Raw genomic sequence first — 25,989 nt, 5'->3', positions numbered from 1 at the left:
ATCACTTTTCAGCTTCAAATTTTTGTTGCTCTTGTCTCTTCTTTCAATCTCCTCAACTCCATTGGTTGATTTGGTTTGGAGATATCTCTTTCTTTTCTTTTTAGAGGCTTACATGAGGGAATGAAGGTATGCACACTCTCCTCTCTTTAACTAGAAGTCCAGGAGTAGTTCTTGGCTTTAAAAGAACTAACACTTCATTGAATCTCATTTAGTTTGAAAAACATGAACCACACATTACTCATAGAAAATAAAAGACTTTCAAGTTGATGGAAATCCATGTCATTTTTGCTTTTTTAAAAAATGAGTATGAGGCTCCAGCCATCTCAGATACCTTTTCGACTTTGTTCCTCTAAATTATAGACAGTGCCAGATAAGCAAAGTTCTGTCCCTCTCAGCCTCCCATTCTTTTAAATTAGAGACCTCTGAGTCCATTTCCTTTAGTCTTTTAATGTTAGCCTTTTAATATTTTCCAATAAGGGCTTTCAACTCAGCAATATACATATCATGCTTTCCTCACTATTGATCCATCAATAAATATACAAAAACCAGAGGAAGGGTGTGCTCTGAAAAGTCAAAGTAGAAATAACAGTGGTCATTGTACAGTACGTGAATGAACAATGAGCTATTCTTTGAAAACTCAAAGCAAATGATTTACACGAAGGCAAACCTATGACATAAAGGTGAATGGACCATGTTATTCTTGTTCTTAAGTACATTTTGCTTTTCCGGAGAAGTCAAACGTTTCCTCTCGCCTATTCCACTGATGTAACAGTATTGAATGAATGTTGGCTACAAAATCGATTCTTGGTCTTGTTATGAATCTCAATATAAAACTTTTTGAAAGGTTCTAATAGAAAAGCCAATTCCACTAGGCTTGAAATATGGATTTGAAGGTGTCTTTTGTCTCATTTGATTTTGCACTCAGAGCTAATTTTAAGGGAAGCCCTCAGGAGACATAAAAGATTTACAATTGCAGGAAAAATTACATCTTATGTTCTTAGGTTGCTTTGCAAAATAACTAAATGTTGGCATCTAACTGTTATAAACAAGACCTAGTTTGATGACTTAGGCCAAGTCACCTGGAAAATCATTGGTGAAAATGACATGCAGTCAAGCTGTGCTTCCAGAGTATGCCCTTGAGGTCAAGGGAGTGAGAACACATCTTATCCCATAAACTTCAGGAAATGTTGCAAGGGTTTGCAAAGACTTGGGAAGCTCTCCATTGACAGTGGCCAAGGAATAGAAACTCTAGAACTCCCTTATTTCTATCTGGAAAACAGAGGTATATCCAAGTGTGGGACTACAATAGTAAAAAGGGAAAAATAGATTTAATTCCAAAATAAAACTGAAAATAATCTCCTGTATCAGCCTATTTGTTGGGAATGTCTAGAAGGGGTGGAAACCATCTCTGGCTATGACACTTGTGTCACTATTCCTGTCTCCCTGGGGGACAGATAGAGGCGGGTGTAAGCATTTTGAACCTTGTCCTAGAGTGGCCTGTTGCATTTCGATTAAAGAGCTTGAGTGAGCCTGTCTAGGCCTCTGGTAGACCCAGGAAATCTCTGGGAAAACAAGGGGCACTTGAACACTAGTGGCAGTAACAACACATAGTGGCTTAATGTCCAGTTTCTTTCAAGTTGAAAAGAAAATAAGAAGAAAGCCAGACCACTGAATATGGAACTGGCCAGTGATGTTCACAGAAGAGAAAGGAAGTTTTTCAAAATTTTGGGGCAAAGTGAAGGGAGGGAGGGAAGAGGGTAGACAGAAGAGGAGGAGCAGAGGCTGGGAATAGTGCAGGAAGTTGGTATCTCTCCTTTAAAGATATTCTTCCGATCAATTCTGTCTGAGCCCAGCCCTGATTTGGTTGGGAGCTTTCTTTTTGCTATGTGGTCTGAGAAGCATTGCCTGTTAAGCATATAAGTTTAGGTAACAAATGACTTTTTGTGGGGGCCTAAGAAAGGAGATACCATTTAATAGGACCCTTGCTTTATAGGTGCAATGGCTTCTATTACAAGCAGGCTCTGGAAGTTCTAGGACCAATCGGACACCTTGACGGATGAATAAATGCCACAATGGACTTGCAAAGTGGGAGAAAATATGGGGTTAGAGGATAAAGCCAGTATTCTCTTCTTTGATCTTAAACTTGCCTATCTGGCGATAAGATTCCAATGATGGGAATCCCCGTAACCTTTCCAGGGACTCCCCAGGCACTTAACTCCTAAATAGAACTGCATCAAGAACAGACACTGGCGTGTTAAAGTATTTACAAATATTGCCATAAAAATGTCAAACAGGATCTACACTGCAACCTCTTCTCCCCTTGCCAATCTCTTTCATTTCCATTGGCTCCTCATCTTATTATAAGACATCGAAAGGCACTTCCATATCGTTTTTGGAAATCACTAAGAGGGCCAGCATCTATGAAATAGGGCTCCTGGAATGACAGGTCATGCAAACTTAATGTGACTTTGAAGGAGAGAACAGATGGCCATTAAACCATAAAAAAGGCTGAAGCTCCTCAGCTTACAATTCTGATTCTAAGACAGGATAGAAAACTTTGGACAGAGTCAGAAACAAAACAGTGCTGCCTTCCTTGATCTTCCATGAGATTTGGCTGAGTAGGTCAGAGTGGGAACTCAGAGTCTCTGAGATAAAGACTTTAAAAGAGTCTTCTTTACCATTCTCAACTCTTCCTAATAAGTTGTAGAGACCCAGACAGTGCTGGTTAGAAACTGAAGGATCACAGCAAAAAAGGTTAAGATGGAAGAAGTGCAGATGTTTATTATGAATCAGTTTTAACCCTTTCGTGCCTCTGGCAAAGTAACTTTAAAAAATTATACTGATCAAAGGACCTCCAGGGTTTAATATTTCAAAAACACAGATAAATAGTTTACTACAGATAAATAGCTTCACCCTTTGGGTGTCTCCCAAAAGCATCTGAAAAATTTCCAGGGGGCTCTGTTTAAGCAGATGTGTAACCAGTACATCCCACCCCCCTACCTCACTGTAAAGCAATGCCCAGGGATTGGGCTACTAGAAGGGCAAAATGGACCCATTCAAATTTCCTTCCAGGGACCGGGCCCTCTTAGCCCTGGGGAATGAATGTCCTTAGCTGATGGGGGAAAGGTTGGGGATCAGGACTATGTATGTGTGGCTTGTGTTAGAAGCCACCCATAGCACATCCAAGAAATGAAAGGCCTCCATGCGGGAACTGGAACAGTCAAATTCTTGCTGATTATTAATTGGATCCTAATTTCAGAAAGCAATGCTGTTTTCAAAAATTGGACCTGACTTTAAAGAACAAAACACAAAAAAAAAAACAATAAGGAGTAGAAAACTTTATGCTAAAAAAAAAAATCCCAATGAAACAATCAGTAGCACATTGCATCTGTGAAGTGTCCCAGCTCCCTGCAATGGTTATGTTTCCAATGGTTGTTTCTTTCCAAGATAATGGCGTGGGTGTTACACCCCAATCTTCATGTCCACGTTCTGCAGGTTCCTTGTTTCATCAGCTGTCATAAACTGGTCTGGAGTTTCTGAGGACTCCTTGTTCACCAAATGCACCATTTCCTGAGACTTGCTGGCCTCTCCGTTGAGTCCACTTGACTTTCTGTCCTCCACAGCTCCATTGCCATTGTTGATCACTAGCTTTTTCTTCTGCCCACACCTAATAATGTAAAAAAAAAAATGTATCATATGAGAAAGAGTGCAGTGACTCAGGCATCAGATTATCATCATTATTGAGCACCACTGTGATGATCACTGTGGTTTATAATGGTCTTAGCGTGTGCCAAGTACTGTGCTAGGTGTCTTCTCCACTTTATCTTACTAACTCTTAACAGCCAGCACTTCTTAAAGTGAAGTCCCTGGACCAGCAGCAAGAGCATCATTTTGGAACCTGTTAGAAATACAAATTCTCAGCCCCACCCCAAACCTATTGAATCAGAAACTTTAGGGTTACAGCCTAGGATCTGTGGTTTCACAGAGAAGCCCCCCCCTCAAGGGGGTTCTCTGCACAGTCAAGTTTGCAAATCAGCAACTACAACTCCAGGAAGTTGGTGTTATATTATTCCCCACTACAACTGAAGAAACCATGGGGGTCAGAAAATTCACTAACTTCCCCCAAGTAACTCAACAAGTAAGAAAAGAGGATTCAAACCCTGGTCTATCTGACTCTCAAGTTCTGATTCTCCTTCCATCAGACTTTATAATGGAAACGTTTGTCTCTTTTAAGCATTTTAGCAGTTTCTGCAGATTTAGATAAACCATCAACATGATGATTATAAATCATTCTGATTTGTATATTCAAGAAAGTCCCATAACTTCCTCTCCCAGTCAACACTTCGTCAGTCTTGTCAGCGTTATTACTGAATGTACCTAGCAGAATAAAACAACATTTTCCTAGAAGTATAAGGCCATGGTGATATTTTCCTAACATTGGTTAACTCCCATATAACCCTGATATAGGAAGTTTAATAACATAGGACAAATTATTCTCATTACTTTAAGGTTTCTTAAACCTTACTCAAGACTCAAATGCAAAAGAAAGTTGCTATGGAAGAGCATGACCTTGACCTTTTCCCTGGTTACTGTCCATTGCTTCACCCCACCCAGCCTGATGCAATGCTTCCTCTTTCCTGTCACACATCACTACTACACACACAGGAGTCAGACTATGCTTAGAGGAAGCAAAGTTGCACAGCTTCACAACTGCAAGCAAAATGTGGATGAAGGGAAGCAGATTACCTTCTGAATGCCAGATGCTTTACATGTAATTTTCTGTAATTCTTACAAGAATCTTTCAAAGCAGCCATTGTTCCCATAATACAGCAGTGGCAACTGAGGCCAAAAGGGGTTTAATAACTCGCTCGAGTTCACATAGGGAGTAAGAATGACAGAGCCAATATTCAAATTCAGACCTTTATGACCAAAGCCTGGGCTCTGCCTGGCTCTATTAATGCTGCCAGCCATCTGGAGATTTGCAAACAGTATGAACTCAGAATTGTTCACTTTGCCTCTGGTTATTTGGAGTAATGGAGAGAAAGCCTCTATTATTCATGATCATGGACCATTCCCTGTAGCACTGCCAAGGCCATAAACTTTAATCTCTTGTTTGGGGAAATAGAAATTATACCTCTTCAACAGGAGGTAGATTCTGTCTCCTCTGGCATGAGGTTTAATGAGGGGTTGGGGGAAGGATGCTTGAACCATGAAACAGATTCATGGGGACCGGGAATACAGATGGAGTCCAGCAGGATGCATGGTCAAGAAAAGGGCCTTGGAGGTCAGGTGCACTGGCTCATAGTCCCAGCAATTTGGGAGGCCATGGCGGGTGGATCACTTGAGCCCAGGAGATTGTGATTAGCCCAAGATGGAAAACCCAGTCTCTATTCAAAATACAAAAATAGGACAGGTGTAGCATTATGTGCCTGTAGTCCCAGCTACTTGGAAGGCTAAGGTGGGAGGATTACTTGAGCCCAGAAGGTCGAGGCTGCAGTGAGCTGTGTTTGTGCCACTGCACTCCAGCCTGGGTGACAAAGTGACACCCTGTTTCAAAAAAGAAAAAGAGGTTCACACCTATAATCCCAGCATTTTGGGAGGCCGAGGCAGGCAGATCACTTGAGGTCAGAAGTTTGAGACCACCTTGCCAACATGGTAAAACCTCACCTGTACTACAAAAATTCAAAAATTATTAGGGCATGAAGGCATGGTGACACATGCCTATAAGCCCAACTACTCAGGAGACTGAGGCAGGAGAATTTCTTGAACCTGGGAGGCAGAGGTGGCAGTGAGCCGAGATTGTGCTACTGCACTCTAGACTGGGTGACACAGCATGACTCCATCTCAAAAAAACAAAGAAGAAAGGGGCTTAGAAGGCCTGGTTTTGAGACCTTACTGCTCTGTGATCTGGAGCAACTCACTTAACCTCTCTAGCCTCAGTTTTGCATCAATAATACTAGGTTAGTAAGAGTAGTAATATCGTAGTATTGTGAAAAGCCTTTGATACAGAGCATGTCACTAAATAAATGAGTCTATTATTGCTATTATCCTTGCTCTTACGAATGATGTGGGATAAGGAAACTAAGGTTTGGGATAAGCACGTAGAACAGCATCTGGAGCACAGTAAGCTTTCAGGAAGTGCTATCTATGATTGTTAATACAACAAAAGCCATATGAAATGAATTTTGCTTGTTTCTCCTGGCTGCCTCCACCTACCTCATTATATTTACTATGAAGAGGATTTAAAAGGCTAAAGTAGAATGCTGCTTGTGTTATTTCAAATTCTCAGTTCCCTGTGTTCTTTGGAGGAAAGTTGTCAGTTAAAGTAATTCCCATTTGTCTATCCAACGGGTGGTTGAGGGATGTAATGAAAAATTGTGGGAAAGTGATTTATGAGCATAAAAAATATGTGCATGCGAGTGGGTGGGGATTAATGTGGTTCGTCTAAACGAAGGTGATCTTGACAGTGAATAACCTTTGACCTACTGAACACAGGAATATTCTGCTTGGGTTTTGGCTGGCCTGCATTTCCTTTTGGATTTATGTGTTTCTATCTGCCTGAGTTCTTTCAGGAGGGTAGGATGAGTCTCATAAATAACTCATTCCAATATTCAGTGCTCTAGGCATCTAATAAGTACTTTTAAAAGACACATTCTAATTTTTAAGTTCTTCTTAGTTACAGGAATTTAAGAAGAAGCACTGGACTTGAAGGGGCTTCAGAGATCAGCCAGCCCAGCTTCTTCTTTATGTAAACTGGACGCCAAGTCCAAGAAGTCAAGGGTCTTGTCCAAAGCCTCACAGCTAGTTACGGTGCTGCCAGAATCACAGAATCACAGCTTGGAGTTTCTGGGGTTTTGTTGTTGTTTTTGGTTTTTTTGGGGGGTGTTGTTTGTTTTTTGAGACAAAGCCTTGCTCTGTCACCCAGGCTGGGGTACAATGGTGCCATCTAGGCTCACTACAACCTCCACCTCCTGGGTTCAAGGAATTCTCCTGCCTCAGCCTCCTGAGTAGCTGGGATTACAGGTGTGTGCCACCACACCTGGCTAATTTTTGTATTTTTAGTAGAGACAGGGTTTCACCATGTTAGCCAGGATGGTCTCAAACTCCTGACCTCAAATGATCTGCCCACCTCGGCCTCCCAAAGTGTTGGGTTTACAGGTGTGAGACACCATGGCCAGCCACAGCTTGGATTTTCTGACTCTGAAGATCAGAGATCCTCGTGGACCTGTGTCTTACCTTTATCTCCTCTTCCCTTAAATCTCAGGCATTAGCTGAGCACACAGTGTGGAAGGAGGCAGACTGGGACCTCACCAGGAAAGGAAGGGCAGGCTGGCTGGGGTTTAGAAACCACGTAACATAACTTTTATGGCATGGCAGAATTTATCTCAAAAGATTTAGGTGGGTAACGTAGCAACTGATCTCATGACTCTTCTACCTGACATTCCTTAAAGATATTTAGGGATTTATTTTGCACTTTTTTAGAGCTATGCCATCAATATAGTAGCCACCAGCCATATATGGCTATTTGAATTTCAACTAATTACAAGTAAATAAAATTAAAAATTCACTTCTTCAGTTGAACTAGTCACAGTTCAAGTGCTCAGTAGCCATAAGTGACTAGTAGTTATATATTGGATAGTGCAGATATAGAACATTTCCATAATCACAGAAAGTTCTATTGGATAGCACCGTTCTAGACAGCAGGATGAAGTTGGATGAGCTCAGTTTACAGGGAGCTAGACTGTAGCATAAGAGAAGGAAAATATTGGCCAGGAGCAGTAGCTCACATCTGTTATCCTAGCACTTTGGGAAGCTGAGGTGGGCGGATCATGAGGTTAAGAGTTCGAGACCAGCCTGGTCAATATGGTGAAACCCATCTGGGCATGGCGGAGTGTGCCTCTAGTCCCAGCTACCTGAGAGGCTGAGGCAGAAGAATTGCTTAAACCCGGGAGGTGGAGATTGCAGTGAGCCGAGATCACGCCACTGCATTCCAGCCTGGGTTACAGAGGGAGACTCCATCTCAAAAAAAAAAAAAAAAAAAAGAGGGAAGGAAAACATTTCTAAATCATGGTGATGAATAGAGGAGACCTACTGAGCAGAGTGCAGGTGACCGCCTGCTGGGCTTTATAGAAAAGACGATTATTCCCATTAGAGTGAAGGTTGGTGAACACAAGCAGCATAGTAAAGTCCTCATGGTTTTTCTCCTCTTCAGACAAATCCGTTAAGTGTTTGTTTGTTTGTTTGAGACAGAGTCTCACTCTGTTGCCCAGACTGTAGTGGCACTATTGTGGCTCACTGCTGCCTCCACCTCCCGGGTTTCAAGTGATTCTCCCACCTCAACCTCCCAAGTGGCTGAGACCAGAGGCATGCACCATTATGCCCAGCTAATTTTTGTATTTTTTTGTGGAGACAGGGTTTCACCATGTTGCCCAGGCTGGTCTTCAACTCCTAGGCTCAAGTAATCCACCCGACTCAGCTTCCCAAAGTGCTAGGATGACAGGCTTGAGCCTCTGCACCTGGCCCAAATAGAGTCTTTAAAGGAAAATCTTCTCTGGAGCCTCATCCAGTATCTATCAACCCAACTGACTCGTAAAATAATTATGTGCTCTCACGGAGAGGGAATAAAGTATAATTTCCCTTGGAGAGCTGTAATTCAAGGAGTCAGGTGACATGAGGAACAGCAAGGAAAGCTGTTGTGGAAGATGGCAGGGGTGGAGAAAGTTAAAAAAGTAAAAGAACCTACAAGCCAGCATCTTTAAGACAACGTGACTCACAGATCACTTCATCATGGAAGCCCTTGGGTCCATCCTTGTATGTCAACTTCAGAGACTAATGATTTTCTACTTTTGTCTTTTAACCATAATTTACATAACAGTGCCTGGCACAGGGAATGTTCTCAATAAATACTAGCCAATTCAAATTCAAGAGGCCAATACTGTCACTGAACCTCAAAATTCTTTTAGAAAAGGGGTGATACTCCTTTAGTTTTTTTTATCTTCTCTTTCTCCTTGCCAGGATTGATAGTCACAGAGTCACTCAAAAGATGTTTGCTGAATATTGGAGGCCCCATTTTCAACCAGCCTTTCTTTGATGAAAATAGGATTCTGTATCTCCCTCTCTCTTAAATGTGACAGCCAAAGCAGAAAAGCCTCAGCCTTTGAAGGGGATTAGAAATGGGTTGACAACTTTAAAATCACGGAGCCCATTAAGGGGCCTATGCAGCTGTTAACTACCCGTTAGCTGTGTGGCAAATCTGTTTTCAATTATCAAATCAGGACATAGTAATTTATGGCGTCCAAGCAGCTACTTTCCCGGTGAGATACTTGCTGTGCAGGACCCTGTGTGTCCCTGTTTGCCTGTTGCCAGGGTGACGGCTGGTCTTGGGAGGAGGGAGAGGGCAGCAATGAGGTCCCTTCTCTGCTGTCTGCTGCTGACAAGACACAGGCGATGTGAGAGATACCCAGCCCCAGTGTGTTGACTCCAGCTGCTCTTGGGGACAGCTGAGAGGCTTCTCCCGAGGTCTCTCCCATTTAGGTCTCCCTAAATGTCGAGAGCATCCATGCCAGTGTTTCTATGGTGACATGTGCAAAGCTTACAGACTTTGTATGTGAACAAAAGTGGTGCATTCTAGGGCTTGGCAATAAAGGGCTGATTGCAAACAATAGAAAATTCATATTTAATTGAGCAAAAGTAATCCAAGGGAAAACAAAGAAGCTGAAGGGAAGTATAAAGACTCTTTGTAAAGGCTCCCCCAAGTCACATTATTTAAATTCAACTAAAAAATGTCTTTCCGTTTAATCATAGGAGGCCTTTTAGACTTTTTTCCTCTCAGTTTTGTTCCTTATACCGTCAGCTATCATAACTACTTTTTAAAATCATGCCATCAATGGTAGAGATAGCAACATAGCTATTTGACTGTAATACAGCAGATTTATTAACTTGTACCAGTGTAATTATTATAGCAGCGCCATTTGGTTTTCTCAGATAATTAGAGGCTGTATGGGCTGCCCACGGTGTAGGAATTAGCTGTTGGTTGCCTTCCAAAAACCAGTAAGAAGGAGTCCATAATTCTCTCTAGGTCTTCTCCGAGACTGAGGGTCATTTTTCCACCCTGTGAGGTGATCTGGGGACACAATCAAGGTGACCTTGCTTGGAAATAAAGATTCTTTCACCTTACAAGAAACTACCTAAAGGGACATTTACAAAAGGTTTAATATTCCTATGAATGATGTCCTGAAGAAAAATACTGTATCTTTAAAGTGACTTGGGTAAGAAATTTAGATTTATACTTTTGGAGTACCCCTGTTAAAGTTCATTTCCTCTGTTGCTAGAAGTAACACTGCTTTATACTTCACTTTAGGTGGCATTATTTCTAGAACCTGTTCAAGTCTTAACCATATATATATATAATGTAAATAACTTCCAAACCTATAGGTCTTGGTTCAAGGTAGGGAGAGAGAGTGGCCTTCAAGAATATAAAAACAGCCCACGTGTCAGTTCTAGGTGACTGTCTTCATTTAGACTTTCGTAAGAAAAGTTCTGTTTCATAGACCTCTTACCAGTGAGGAGGCCTATGAAACATGGCTCTTCCTGTGCTATAACCTGAATCTCTTCAACTACAGTTTCCATAAAATAGAAAGACATATCATTACAAACACAAGCAAGAGCACAAGCCAGGGTCTGCTTCTGGGAAGGGTTCTTGAAGGTTCCCTGGGCCTCAGAGAGGCCACAGGGGATGAAGAATCACTGAATCCTTATGCAATATTTGTGCATTGTGAGTGTATTTAATAAGTTAACAAATCAATGAATGAGTATATACTTTTATGTGCCTTCCTGGTGAGATATTTCATAACTTTCATCAGATAGAGTCTGCATGAGGTTTAACCTTAAAAGAATTAAAATCATAAAGGATTCAACCACTACTTAAAAATGATAATCCAAACAATCACAGGCATCTCCTTTCTCTAAACTCTGGGGCAGAGAAAGATGTCTTAAGCTTCGCCATGCACATGAATCCCTGGAATCTCGTTAGGATGCAGACTCTGCTATAGGAGGTCTGGGATCGGGTCTGAGGTTCTGCATTTCCAACAAACCCCCAGGGTGCCCACGCTACTGGTTGCAGAGAGCAACAGTAGAGCAACACTCTAAGCAGCAAGGATATAAAGCCCAAATTTAAATGATGCCTTTTGCAAGCTGAAGGTCCCCCAGGACAGCCCCTTACCTTCTTCGACTGTTGACTGCAATGCAAACTGCAAGAATCAAAGCCAAGGCCAAGAGGGATGCCAAGATGATCAGCCATTCTGGTGTGAGTAAATTAAAAGACGTGTAAGCTCCAGAGATACAGTTTGTAAAAACAAAAATGCACTTTATAATCGACCTAGGTCAAACAAGCACCATAGTCAGCACTGCAGGAGGGACTAGCCATAGGTCTAGCCAATAGGCAAGTAATTCTGGAAGAACAATTTGCTGTAAGTATTTGTCCAATAGCCTTCTTGCTTTAATTTTTTTTTTAAGACAGAGTTTTGTTGCCCAGGCTGGAGTGCAATGGCACAATCTTGGCTCACTGCAACCTCCGCATCCCAGGTTTAAGTGAGTCTCCTGCCTCAGCCTCCCGAGTAGCTGGGATTACTGGCACCCGCTACCACGCCCAGCTAATTTTTTGTATTTTTAGTAGAGATGGGGTTTTACTATGTTGGCCAGGCTGGTCTCGAACTCCTGACCTCAGGCAATCCACCCGTCTCAGCCTCCCAAAGTGCTGGGATTATAGGCGCAAGCCACTGCGCCCGGCGCCTTGATTTAATCTTTTATCATCAGTCAGGATTTTCAAATCCCTCCAGGAGAACTATGTTTCTAAAAAACTACAGGATAACTTGTTGAATCTTGTAGATGCCTTTGGTATAACATTATTAAACAGATAAAAGGAAATGTATGCTTCTTTTGAAAGGAACATTTTTTTCCTGTATAAGAGCATCCACCTTACGTTGTGTTAAAAAACAAAAATGGAGACAATAAAGGATTGGTTAAATAAATTAGGGAACATCTATTGTATTATGCACTACAATATGAGGAGGAAACATTCAACGATATGGAAGCCATGATTAACCAGGAGGCAATGTTTACTAAACACTATTTAAGGTGTAATCATGTTTTGCTATATATTTTACATTTTAAAATGACGGGAAAGATGTATATTAAAATAGTAACTATGGTATTTCTGGATGGTGAGAAAGGTAATAAGTGATTTATATTTTCATTATTTTATTTAATTGCATTTTTCAAATGTCTTCAGCAATTATATATCACTTTTGGATTAATATTCTGCACATTTTGAAATCAAGCTCTCATTGGACTAAAATATGACTTGGCAACTCTACTGAATTCAGTTGCATAGTGGGTTGCATATGTGTGCAATGAACCAAGGCTTGAGAAAGAAGAGACATGGAAAGTCTCATTATCTATTTTCTTCTTGAAAATCTTGGTTTACCTCTGAGTTCCTGCTCTGCATTCTTTTACCTCACCTTTTCCTGGTTTAGATGAATTTGGAGAGGGAGGTAGGGTCAGAGGGTGGGGAGATTGACAGGAGGGCACCATTTCTGTTCTTCCTCTCTACTGCCCATCGTGGCCCTGGTCTCCAGCCCTGAGATGGCCCACCAGCACTGTCACTGGAGCTGGGAAGAATCTTGCTGACTGATGACAGCTAAGGCTTCCCCTCTCCCTCCTCCGGGGCAGCCCACCCTTCTCTCTCTGCTCTGTCGTCAGGTGTGCTTAGGCAAGCTGGGGCAAAGGAGAAAGGTGCATGCCACATTCTTCTCTTTCCCCAAGGGAGGCTCAGTTTGGAGACCTCTGAAGAGAGAATTAAAAGAGTAATTTATAACCTTAGGAGAACCCTTCCCTTTAGTAATTCTCCATGACAAATCAATTTTGATTGCAAGCCAAATAAAGAATTTGCAACAAATGCCTTGTCTTGATGCTCAGGAGAACCAGGTGTCCCAGCCTCCTCACAGCACATGTCACACTTCCTGAAAAGTTTATTCTGTCCACATCAGCACGCAGTTCCTCAACAAAAATAAAGCTGGGGAACCAAAAGAAAGTTTTCACTTCATCTGATATAAACGCCTCTTGGATCCCCTCCCTGTCTGCAACTGTAAGAGGAAAATCACATGCTTCACCATGGACCCCAGAAATAAGGGGACATTGGATTGGGATAAAAAGGACCTAAGTATGACATGGGGTCCTCTGGGTGGTCATTCATTTAGGAAGAAAGCTTTCATAACTAACATGGCACTTCTCTGGGACAGGCCAGGGACAGATCTGCATATGAGCTCAGCTAGTCTGCAGAACCCAGGAAAGGAATATTCTATCTTTTCCTACCAATAGGCTGTTGTACTCTAACTCATCCTCTAACTTGCGAAGAGGGACAGTTGGATTCATACGTTGGGCATTCTGGAGAATGTGCTTTCAAACCGGTCTCTTCTTCCTTGCTGGGACATTCTGAGAAAGTTGCTTTCAGCATCCTTTTCTGCCTCACAGTTTGAAACTCACCTGGAATTTGGGGTGTCCTTAAAGGACCGGAGGTTGTGTTTGCCCCACCTTCTTGACTCCCATGTGAATGTCCTAAGGGGGGGGGGAAAAAAAGACATCTCTCAACAAAGTTTGAAATGCATAACCCGAGTTCCTTGTGGAGCCATGTAAGGGCTGCTCTCCGCTTTCTGAATCACTGAGAAGCCATTTATGGATTCAAGCTGCAGACGTTTATAAAGCATTACACCAAAGATATCCCCCGCTCAGTCTGATTAAGGCTAAGGCTTGGTAATGTTATCCTGTATCAAGGAACCTGAGAATTCTTAGCAGCACTGTTGACAGTGCTCAGGACTTTGGGGTCTAGAGCTGGACAACCCTGGATTTGAGTCTCCTTGCTGTCCCTTGCTAACTAGCCATGTGAGTGAGCTGGGTCAATTTACCTTCTCCAAGTCTTCATTTTCACACTCGTAAGATGGGGATAATAGAATCCCGTTCATCATAATTTTACAGAGGTTTAAGGAAGTACACAGTATTGGTAGTTGTGTGTGGTTGTTATTTTCTATTTTTAATTTAGGACCTTGCTCCTCAAAGCGTGGCCCCTGGACCATCAGCACAGGCATATCTGGAGAGATTGCTAGAAATGCAGAATCTTCCACCTCACCCCAAAGCTACCAGATCAGAATCTTCATTTTAACAAGACCCCCAGGGGATTCACATGCTCCAGAAAGCCCAAAGGGAACCTGAAAATCCCATCCAATAGCATCATAGGAGCCAACATAAACACTAAAAAATAAAGAGTTTGCGGGCAGTGGCCCTTTCTGCCTATGAAAAATCACCCTATTAGAGTCCCTGCTAATATATTACTGAAACGCACCTTGTTAGAAGAATCAACACTTTCTACTGCTAGAAAGCGAAATGAGGAAATGAACAAAATGCCTCAAACTGGGAGGAAGCATCACAAGACAGACAATCCTCAAGTCAGAACTGGAGGTCAATCCAAATGAGTGAGACACAATGCTTCTAAAAGAAATTTATGAGAGGCTGGGCACAGAGGCTCACGCCTATAATCCCAGCTCTTTGGGAGGCTGAAACAGGAGGATCTCTTGAGCCCAGGAGTTTGAAACCAGCCTAGGCAACACAGGGAGATCCTGTCCCTACTAAAAATAAGAATAAATAAGTAAGTACACAAATTTTTTTAAAAAAGAAACTTCTAAGACATCTTGTGGAAAGACTCATCAAAATTAAAGCTTCATGGATTTTAAAACATTCTTCCTCCATTGCTTCAAAACAAAATTCCAAAGTGTCACCAAAAGGAACTTTTTTTCCCCTACCAAATGGAAGCCCACTCTAGAATCCTGAAGGTGATCAATGGATGAAGATAGTGGGGCCTTTAAATGACAGCTTTCCTCAGAGAGTCCAACTTTAGACTGTGCACACGGAAATCTTGATCACAATGGTTATTTGGGGACAGGATGGCTCTTGTTTATGCAATTTAATGCTTTTGTTAAAACTTAAAAGGGAGCAAAACAAGTTCCTACCAGACATCTGGCTGTTTCGACACCCCCCATCCTATGTTGACAATGGCCTTTTACTTTACAAACCTCCAAAACAGTCCAAGGTCCTTTCCCGACATGCCTTACAGTGTCCTTGGTGGCTGGCAGGTTTTCACCTGCCCAAGTCATGGGACATTGGCCACCTAAACTGAAGGTCTTCGGCCTTGAAAACTCCCCAGGAGGTACAGTCACTCTCACTGGTTTTCTTCTGACTCACAGAAGCCTTTGATATTTAAAAGTGAGGCCATTAATGGATCCTAATCTCTTTATTTTGATTTTCAAAAAAAAAAGTGCTCCCAGCAAGACAAGATCTGGGTGTATGTGCAACAAGACGGAACCTCCTCTTCGAACAGTGGACACTGGCTCAAAGCCAACAAAAGAGACTGTCTCCCGTCTCTTTTCCACCTGATTCTCACTTCAAGCAAAAGCCACAGAGGACGGACGTGAGACAGCAGGCCTTGCCTTGTGCTCTAGATGTCTACAAATCCAGTCAGGATAGGACTGGCCACAATAGCAAGTTCCACAACAAGGAGCACTTGATATTCCCGTTGGGAGATGAGATGTAATCCGAGACATGTGCATAGAGATCCGTTCCATTGTCTTCAATGGTGAGAAACGCAGTCTAGCATAGTCTAAGCTTCCAAACTTTCGTGTGCATATAAACCACCTGGGTGGGAGGCTATAGTTAAAATGCAGATCCTGATTCAGTAGGTCTGGGTTGGCCAGGGCTTCTGCATTTCCAACAAGTTCCTAGGTGAGTCCGTGCTAATGGTTAAAGAACCACACTCAGAGAGTGGCTGAGGTCTCTTGGTTTAGAAAGCATGCCCTTTAATAATAACTCCCTACGGTTGCAGAGTGCTTTCACAATTCTGGTCTTCCTCACAAGAACTCTAGGAAGCAACTGAAATAGGCGATTTGATCTCCTTTTTACTAACAAGGAAACTGAGTCTGGGAAAGGTTAAGTGTCCTGCCTAAGGTCCCCAGTGAACCTGTGACTTTTGTCTCTATTTCAGAGGCATTTCTAATGAACCTACCTCCTAGTGCTCCTCCATAGAGGGTTATTATGGAAGCCACTATGTAACTATCCATCTTCCTATTTGTTTTCAATGTGTAAACATTTAAACCTGATTATGAGCCTCACTCAAACTTGGGTATAAAAAGGGAGTACAATAATTGATATAGCTTAAATCATTTACATGGGGGTCACCTGGATTTGTGATGCTCAAGGGGACCATAGTAAGGCAGCACTGGCAGCACCTCGCAGTAGCCCAGTAGTAGAAGTCATTAGTAAATCTACCTCGCATCAGACTTTTGCAGTCTGGGGTAAGGTTTTCAGGGTGTGATCGGAATCACAGCAAACAGGAGTCTATTTAAGAATGCATGCCTCGGCCGGTGTTGTAGCTCATGCCTATAATCCCAGCACTTTGGGGGGCTAAGGTGGGTGGATCATTTAGGGTCAGGAGTTCAAAACCAGCCTGGCCACCATGATGAAACCCCATCTCTACTAAAAATAAAAAAATTAGTCCAGCATGGTGGTGAACACCTGTAATCCCAGCTATTTGGGAGGCTGAGGCAGGAGAATTGCTTGAACCTGGGAGGCAGAGGTTGCAGTGAGCCAAGATCACGCCACTGCATTCCATCCAGCCTGGGAGACAGAGCAAGATTCCATCTCAAACAAAAACAAAACGAAACAAAAAAACAAATGCATGCCTGGCAGTAATTATGGTCATTATAGAATGCCTTCTCCAGACGGCTATGAGAAGTAACATGAGACACGCAGGCTTGAAATGTGGCTCCATCACTCCCTGGTCCTGTCAACTCTGCCAAGTTATTTACCCTCTCTGAGCCTTAGTTTCCTCATCTGTAACATGGGAATAATAATAGTACTCACCGATGTCATCACAGAGTTTGTAGGATGACTGAATGAGTTAATACTAGATACACTCTATGAATGTGCTGATATTGACCTGTTCCTGACCCATAGTAATGGCAGTTCCATTTGGCCTAACCTAATACAGGTAAAGTGTTGAGAAAGATGCTGTTGGCACACAGTAAATTACCAACAAATACCAGCTATGATATCATGTGCCAGGATTATGCTAAATGCTTTATATTTATTCTATCATTTAGCCTTTGAAACAGTGTCCTGTGACAATTCTTATTATTCCAAGTTTATTAGTTGAGAAATTTTGTCTCAAAACCTTTAAGCATCTTGCTCAGTTAATAATGCAGAGGGATGGAATTGAACAGGGGCCATTTTTGCTACAAAACTCAGGCTCTTAAATGACTATGGTGTAGCGCAATGTTAAATTGGGACACTGCCTGAATTCCTTCTGAGGCTTTCGGATGCAAGGCTTTTCTCCAGAGCAGTAGTTCTCAAAGTGCAATCCCTGTCCCAGCAGTGTCAGCATTACCAGAGAACTGATGAGAAATGCAAATGCTTGGGCTCCACCCCAGACCTACTGAATCAGGAACTTTAAGGGTGGGGTCCAACATTGTGATTGAACAAGCCCTCCCTGTAATTGTGATGTATGGTAAGAAGGTTTGAGAACTACTTCTCTGGAGACACTGACTCATACTTCATTAGTAGTCATCATCAGGCTCAAGGATTGGAACAGTAAATGACTGAAGCCGTTTTGAACTCACCAGCTGATTCAGATCCATGAGTGGTATGGGAGCCCCCCCTGGGGTCGAATGCACCTTGGTCTCCTGTAACGAGCAATCAGGAAGGTCAGTACTGCAGGTTTCCACTTAAACTCCCGTCTGCATTTCCTTACATTTGCGTTCTTATGCAGCCTATCACAAAGTCTAGTCTTTTTAAGGTATTCCAAAAAATGATGGCAAAACGTCCTTGAATGGGTCCACAATATTAATTACTGTTCATTGCTTAATCCACTGATAAATGACCTAGAGCTTTAATCAGAATTAAGGAAACTAGGGCAGCAGAGGCTAGGAAGGATGACCACAGGAAGTTCTGTAGAAACTTGGTTTTGGTAGAAATCCAAGAACTGAGATAAGGAACACGCTAACAAAAATACTGTAATATCTTTGCAGGTCGGAAGTTGAGACTAGACATTGTGTATTCTAAATAAGGATAATATGAATTTGATTATGAGACGTGTAATCACTGGAAATGGGCGTACTCTGGTTTAGGGCATGAAACAAAGAGCATCCTTGGCGGCAGGAAATTAGTATGCAATAAGAAATCTTGGAATTGAATGATGCAAAGATTCAAAGAGAAAGGTCAGCTACTTATTTTCAGAAAAAAAGTTGAAAATAAGTAAAAAAGAAAATGGTGAGATGGTAGCTAACATGAGTAATGCGTATTGAAATATGGATATTATGGTAAGTTTAAAACAGTATTTTTAAAAAGTTGAATCTGTATTTTCAACATGACTAATTAATATAATCCTAACTTCTCAAGGAAGGATTATCACCAGAAAGCTTTAGATTAAGACAAGGTCATGGATTGCTAAAATCTAAATCCATAAAACTCCTTCCCCACCCCCATTTTTCAAAAGTATACTGGAATCTTTTTTTTTAATCACAGGATAATGCTTACATACATAACATGGCTGCAGTTATGCATTATGAAGGCACCTTATAAGGAATCTATAGTAACTTAATCATCACCATTTCCTTGATTAGAGAAAGTGGAGGCGGGTGACACATAGTCACTTGTGTAATTATATTGAAGAGACAGATTGCTTTGTTCCTTGGCTGATGGCTAAAATAAATGAAAATAACATTTGCTAAAATGCCACACCAATACTCCCACTACCAAAATCACCATCACCATCGCAATCCCATTACCATCATTATCACCAGCACCATCAGCACCACCACCACCACCACCACCACCACCACCATTGCTACCACAATTCCAAATGCTTTAGTTCTTTTTTTTTCTTTTTGAGACAGAGTCTTGCTCTGTTTCCCAGGCTGGAGTGCAGTGGCTCCATCTCGACTCACTGCAACCTCCAACTCCAGGGTTCGAGCGATTCTCATGCCTTAGTCTCCCGAGTAGCTAAGACTACAGGCACCTGCCACCATGTCCAACTAATTTTTTGTATTTTTAGTAGAGATAGGGTTTCACCATGTTGGCCAGGCTGGTCTCAAACTCCTGACCCCAAGTGATCCGCCCACTTCAACAAATGCTTTAGTTCTTAACATTAAGCATAAAGACTGAGAAAAATGTATAGGTATAAATAAGATTTACGTGAGTGTTTTTGAAGCAAACCCAAATATGAGAATTGAGTCACTTCATTGTCTAATCCATGGAGAACTGTGGAAAATCTGTCTGTACCACTGTGAAAAGCAGAAGGAATCAGTGTCTGTGAATAACTGAATATAAGTTTTGTAGAAAGCATTTGATTCACTAACATTACACTATAAGCCTTCTAGGGTACTGTTACTATTAAAATTGTCATTTAAAATTTAAATTCATGGCCGGGTGTGCTGGCTCATGCCTGTAATCCCAGCACTTTTGGAGGCTGAGGCAGGTGGATCTCTTTAGGTCAGGAGTTCCAGACCAGCCTGGCTAACATGGTGAAACCCTTGTTCTACTAAAAAAACAAAAATTAGCTGGGCATGGTGGCACACATCTGTAATCCAGCTACTCAGGAGGCTGGGGCAAGAGAATCACTTGAATCCGGGAGGCAGAGATTGCAGTAAGCCCAGATTTGCCACTGCACTGCAGCCTGGGCGGCAGGGCGGCAAGACTCTGTCTCAAAAAAAAAAAAAAAAAAAAAATGAAATTCATTAGGTTGCACAACAGGCTTTCTTTTGCCAAGGGAAATTAGGCAGTACTGTAAGATTTACTGAAGAATATTCACAATGGTACTTGGAATTCTTACTAAGTGAGAGCAGAACAATGCTGAATAAAGAACTAAGGAGTGTAAGGGGCTTTGTCTTGCCAATATTGCTGAAGTTGGTATTTTCTTAGCTTTTCTTGAAGCTCTGGGTAGGCCACCCAGAGAAATGAGGCCACACATGTGGCATTCTGAATTTTCTGTCCCTGGATCACAACTGTCATCTGTTTTACTTATTGGGTTCTCAGAAGGTATCTATGCTTCTTTTTCTTTTTTCGGGAGTGGGGAGAGAAGATCTCTGCTCCAAAAGTATATATCTAAAATCTCTAATCTTGAATATGCCTTAGTGATTGTGTTAAAAAAGCAATTGAAAAACTAGTACTAGGAAGACAGAATCTGTTTTTAATTTCTTCACTACAGTGGGCGTTTGCAAGTTCTCCTTTCTTCAGTGTTAATTTCTTAATACAAATGGAGAAGCAAAGAAAAGCAGAAGCAGCGATGACTGCTTATTTGAGAGAAAAAAAAAGACTTATTCTAGGTCCATGTCAAACTTAATTGAATAAATTATCTTCAGTCCTCTCTTCACTGTAACAATAGAAGAAATGGTCCCTATTCATTAATACTAGATTAAGTCATGAAGATTTTAAGTATGCTTCAGAGCTAGAAGAGGTTTATCCATCACCAAAAGTAAAACTGATCAATCTATCACAAAAACAAGATAATAATTTCAGAGCAAAGATACTAGTATATAGAAAGTATTCACCTGTAGGATAAAACCTTACTAAATAAGTAGCATATATTAGTCAAAGTAAGTGGAAATGCTAATATTCGACTATTTTGACCTGCAAAAATATCAGTTTCATGTGGTTCAACTTGATATATCACAAGATAAGACAAAGAAAGCAATTCCATCATAACAGCCAAGTTGTACACATAATACACACACACACACACGGAAAAAACACTGGCAAAAGGTATTCTTTTATCTAACATAAATCCAAATTTATTTGCACTAGAATTGATAACCAATGATGAAAGACATTTCCATATCACAAGCTATTCCAATCCCAGACTACACAGAAAATGTCCTCTGTAATATGAAAGTATGTATTGTTTCTCTACACAGAGAAAGCTAACTAGATAATGAATGGCCAAATTACCTGATAAGGAGTGATTGACATTAGAGTTGGAATCTCCAACAGTAACATCAGTAACTCCAAAGGACCCAGTCTCATCTGGGGTCCCTGGGATGAAGGTCCTGCTTTCCTTTGAGTCTGGGTAAGGAGAAGTATAACCTTCCAGTAAAGTAGTTGAAGGTTCAAAATGACTTGGGCCTCTTCTTCCACCTCTGACATCATTTCTATCTGTGTGAAAGTGAAATCAATGATGAACTCACATTGTAATATCACCAGCCACCATGTGCTTGACTCCAGAACACACAAGTGCTGCAAAAGCTTTCCACTTGTTACCCATAAACAGGGAGGAATAGAGTGAAGTTCACCATAGTATTGAACAGAATAAATATTTTTCAACAGACACCACCACCACCTGGACATCACTCAACAGAAGAGATTTTGGTTATCTTAATACCCAGAATTGGCATTTGTTGCAACATCTGCTTGGGTTATTAGGTAAGGCTTATGTCACTACAACTGTGACCTTGACATCAGCCGAAGTACTAGATAATCTTGAGTTCTTTCTCAATTGGATTCAGTTTTGATGAAATGGAGGAAACATACCATTGGATTGAAAGATAAAATTTTGCTGCCTGCAATTAGAATAGCAAAGGCAAGGTTTCAAAGGCCTGAGGCTACTAATTTAATTATTCTTTTACTTTCCAGAAGGGATTCCTTTCAGTCATCAGCACCATGGAGGTCCAGAGAACAAATGGCAAAATAATATTAATGTGAAGAATATAAAGTGATATAATCCAACATTTACACCAATTATAAATCATAATGCAAAAAGACTGAAATCGTAACAAACAGTCTCTTGAACCACAGCATATTCAAATTTGAAATCAAGACTAAGAAACTCACTCAAAACCATACAATTACATGGAAATTGAATAACCTGCTCCTGAATGACTCTTGGGGAAATAATGAAATTAATGCAAAAATCAAAAAGTTCTTTAAAACTAATAAGAAGAAAGATACAAGGTACCAGAATCTCTCGGACATAGCTAACGCAGTAGTAAGAGGGAAATTTATAGCACTAAATTTAAATGCCCACATCAAAAAGTTAGAACGATCTGAAGTTAACAAAAATAAATAAATAAATAAAATCATATATAAGCAATTCATTATTGTCAAAACAAATTACTAACCCTGGAGTGAAAGAAACCCAACCTTTAAAATTAAGAAATGTAGTTTTCACTTAATGTACAAAGAGGTATATGAAACAGAAAAATCAGAGAACCGCCACCAGACGCACCTTTTGATTAAAAGTAACAGCATAACAGCAGCCAATGGATGCACCTCCACCAAAGACACGGCAAAAGCACCCATAATTTATTGATTCTTATCAATTGCTGAAGCCAACTAGGTTTTATAATCATTCCTTACTACTTGATGTCAGAGTAGAAGTTGTTGGATGGTCTTTATCTTCTTCCAAGCCTTCATGTGATGTAGAGAAGCTCTGAGAGTTACTCTGCTCTGTTTCAATGAGGGATGAATCCAGTGTTAATTTGAAGTTATGACACAAATCCCGTTATCTGCTAGCAGATAAGATGTAGCTATCACAGAGTCAAATGGGTAGGTACATAGGTTTGTGTGCATTATTCTCCTCTGATAGATGGAAATATACAGAAGAATTCTATTTTCCCCCTAGTTGGTTCCAAAGACTCTTTATTTCTCAGTAGAGTCAACAAAGGTAAAGTGGCAAGGTGAAGACTGAGCCAAAACTTTGCCTACCCTGGATTGTTCTGGCGCAATTGTAACATTGTTCCCAGTCACACAGGAAAACCAGAGAACACAGAGATGAGGAAAAAAGAATACTTGAATCTCAATGCTCCTATCGGAAATCAAGAGCATCTAACTGTGTGTCAAGAAATGTGACAGTAGGGAAGATACACAGCATGCTAGCCCATAGTCTACTTGGAACCACAAAAGAAAAAGAAGCCTATCTAGAATAGCCTGCTCGAGTAACACCGATCAAATTTATACAAGGCAATACTTAGCTACCTTGTAAAGGTCATTAATTAAAGTTACCATTTTACTCCATTATTAAGTTTTTTTATTTCATCTGTGTAGGGGGATTCTCATGGCCGCACCAAGGAAACGCTTGCCTGGGCAAACACAGGGCCCTCAGTGATATATCTCAATTTGAGGTTGGACCATTGCCCATATCTAAAATCACCTGGACTGTTTCAAGTTTATTTCTTTTGTGTTCTTTTAAGAAAGGTACTGACCTCTGAGTTGCACGTGCAAAAACTTCATGAAGCACACCCATAAGCCATGCCCACCACCAATTAAATGTTACAACCAGGAGAGACAGTCACCAAATCGCAAAACCAATGTCAGAACAAAAGCCAACAGTGACATCAAATGGAAATATAAGTCTTTCTTTGGCAAGGGTCATTTATAGGCTTATTTGTATCTCCTTTGGTGCTCAACACTGTGCTATTTACATTGCTGACAATCAATACATGCTTGCTGATTTTTTTCCTTTGCCTAAAGGTCTCATATGAAGGGCTCTGCCCATTATGTGTGACAAGCAGTAAAATGGGACCTTCATTCTAGATATTTTTTCATATTCTTCTAAGAAATTAGGAATGACTTTAGGCTGAGCTCTAGGACATCCCTGCATATATAGTAGAAATTAAGGCTACTAGAAATGGACCGTTTCTTAGTGATAGAAAGAGATACTAGCAAAAATTTTGTGGTTGTTGTTCCAGGGATCCTGCCACCTTTGTTGATTGTCAATAACATGCCTTGCCTCTCCTCTAAGAACTGATGTAATTTCTAGGAGTATCTGGCCCCAAAAATGTCTTTTCACAACCATGCAAGCAATCCTACCCCTTTTCTGCATTGGTTGGAGGACAGATGGATATTAAAAGGAAATGGTCAGTTAAAACAAAGAGAAATCACTATCTTAGAAGTGACTTGTCTTTCACTGACATAACTACTTAGAGAATGAAAATGGAGTTGAATAGAGTCCCACATTTTTTTTAAAACACAAAGTCATTGAATCTGGAAGGCACTAAGAAATGAAGGCAAAATCAGGTTGAGAGACTTCCACAAGAAAGATAGACAACGAAGACAGTTTCACACACTGGGCTGAGTGGAGCCACATAGAACTAAATGCACCATTCCACCACCAAAGCTCTGCATCCTGGCTAATGGGGATTAAGAGATGAAGCAGGAATACAAGTCAACAAAGGGGCTGAACATTGTTATCCTTACGCGTTGTCATTGAAAGAGGTCCTGTCCTGTCCAAGTCTTCCTCCAAACCTGTATTTGGATCTGCAGTAGGCTGAAGCTTTGTACTATGACTGGAGTCCATATCTGAAGGAATCAATATTAGTGTTATCGCTTGGTTTCCCAAATCACTATGAAGGTGGTTTAGGGTCTACAACAGATTTTTCAAAATATTTCACATCTGGCCAAGAGGAAAGAAAGCACATATTGACTATATCTCCAAAACTGAGATAGATTATTGTTTCTTTACAGAGTACCACAACAAGTAACTGGCCTTCCTTGAAGGGCCGAGTTATGTGAAAGCTATGATTCGTGTTTGTTTTTGCTGAGTCTAGAAGCACTCTACAAGAGCGCATGATGGAACACCCAAATCTTGCAGAGAGAGAGAAACATTGCCTTTCTTACAGAAACATGCAATCTGACACACAGAGAAAAGTCAACGTGCACTGACTCAGGCACTATTTTATCCCCTCCCTCTTACCAACCAAAGGGGCTTTTAAAAATGGCCCTCTTCCCCCTTTAGTCTTTTTCTTTTCACAAAGTGAATGTGCAAATAAACACAAAATCATCACCCAATACCACCTAGGTGGAGTTACAGGAAGTATACAGGGGCAAGAAATAAGAAGCAGTGGATGTCACCAAATTATTCTTTCAAGAAACTCAAATTTAAGGAGTCTTTAAAATTTAACGTGTACAATGTTGAGTAGTGCAGAAATTTCACTGGAATACTTGCAAATGTTGTTTTTAATAGTTATCACAGATCTATTCTGCTGAAATAACAGGTCTTGAGTGACACAGAGGCCAAACCCCATCAATATTCCTGGCTCTCCAATTCAGTCAAAATCCATCCACATCACTGCCTCTGGAAAGAGCTAATCAGTTCCAGCAAAGCACCAGAATACTGGGTACTCATGTCTGCACTGCAGCCTTTCAACACTAAAATATTTAAGATCTTTGTAGGACAAAAATGTGGTGACTCTCCTATCCCAGATTTCAAACAAGAGCAAGGGCTAACCTGAATCAAAGCCACAAATGGACATTCTCCCAGAAGAAGTCCCACTTGATGATGGGCTCTAGACTCTTGTTCATCTTCCCTCTTATCAGTAGAGTCCTTCAAGAGGTACCACACCATTGTGTAGTTGAAGCCAATTGTATTGTCCTTGACATCTTCATCTATTTAATGGAATCTCTTTCTCTTCATCAGTACAGAGACTTAATATTGATTCCGAAGATCTTTGCCTGGCTTGGTTTTCCCCCATGGGTGTCCTCAGAGCTTCAGCTGCCATGTGCAAACTCATGTGTGCTGGGCCTAGCCATTCAAACATATCTTCCTTTGTGACAAATGGATCCACTCACTTGAAATATTCATTCCTTGGCTTTTCTCCCTTCATGTTTCTCCTTACATGAGTCTCCTTCTTAGAAAAATTCCCCCACCCCTCCACCCACTTCCTTTCTCTGACTATCCAGTTTTTTTTAATTTTTTATAAATCAGGTCCAGTTCACCTTTCTGTGATGCTATGGTAGGTGAGGAGGGGTTCTCAGAATTTCTTTAGCATTCATTATTAGTAACATTCATTTCACATCTATTACTTACTGCCTCACCCAGATATATCTTGACAATAAATGTCTTTTTTGCCAACTGTCCTGACAAATTCCTTACCTTCAGCTCAAGTGTTCATACCAGAT

The 25,989-nt window shown here is 41.0% G+C and overlaps 1 protein-coding gene and 1 long non-coding RNA gene across 30 annotated transcripts in view; one reads left to right on the top strand and one right to left on the bottom strand.

Moving 5' to 3' along the window:
• Nucleotides 1-436: 436 nt before the first annotated feature.
• CD44 (CD44 molecule (IN blood group)) overlaps nucleotides 437-25,989 on the bottom strand; it is a 94,613-nt gene continuing 69,060 nt past the window's right edge. For 18 of the 28 annotated variants that reach the window (XM_078340830.1, XM_009007913.4, XM_009007917.4 and 15 more), the window contains 7 exons: nucleotides 24,289-24,390; nucleotides 22,450-22,539; nucleotides 21,046-21,249; nucleotides 17,721-17,783; nucleotides 13,543-13,614; nucleotides 11,222-11,300; nucleotides 437-3,667 (listed from right to left, as the gene is read on the bottom strand). In XM_078340830.1, coding sequence (XP_078196956.1) covers nucleotides 3,463-3,667; nucleotides 11,222-11,300; nucleotides 13,543-13,614; nucleotides 17,721-17,783; nucleotides 21,046-21,249; nucleotides 22,450-22,539; nucleotides 24,289-24,390 — 815 coding nt within the window. In that variant the 3' untranslated portion in view covers nucleotides 437-3,462. The remainder of the gene's footprint in view (nucleotides 3,668-11,221; nucleotides 11,301-13,542; nucleotides 13,615-17,720; nucleotides 17,784-21,045; nucleotides 21,250-22,449; nucleotides 22,540-24,288; nucleotides 24,391-25,989) is intronic. The other 10 variants (XM_009007918.4, XM_078340827.1, XM_078340836.1 and 7 more) reach the window with 5 other exon arrangements.
• The window catches only part of LOC103796279 (uncharacterized), a 45,566-nt gene continuing 37,226 nt past the window's right edge, over nucleotides 17,650-25,989 (top strand). For both annotated transcript variants that reach the window (XR_004730611.3, XR_004730610.3), the window contains exon 1: nucleotides 17,650-17,804. This is a non-coding gene — a long non-coding RNA (uncharacterized LOC103796279). The remainder of the gene's footprint in view (nucleotides 17,805-25,989) is intronic.

Source organism: Callithrix jacchus, chromosome 10 (genome assembly GCF_049354715.1).
Source record: "Callithrix jacchus isolate 240 chromosome 10, calJac240_pri, whole genome shotgun sequence".
NCBI lineage: Eukaryota > Metazoa > Chordata > Mammalia > Primates > Cebidae > Callithrix > Callithrix jacchus.
This window is presented reverse-complemented; position numbering and strand designations above follow the sequence as displayed.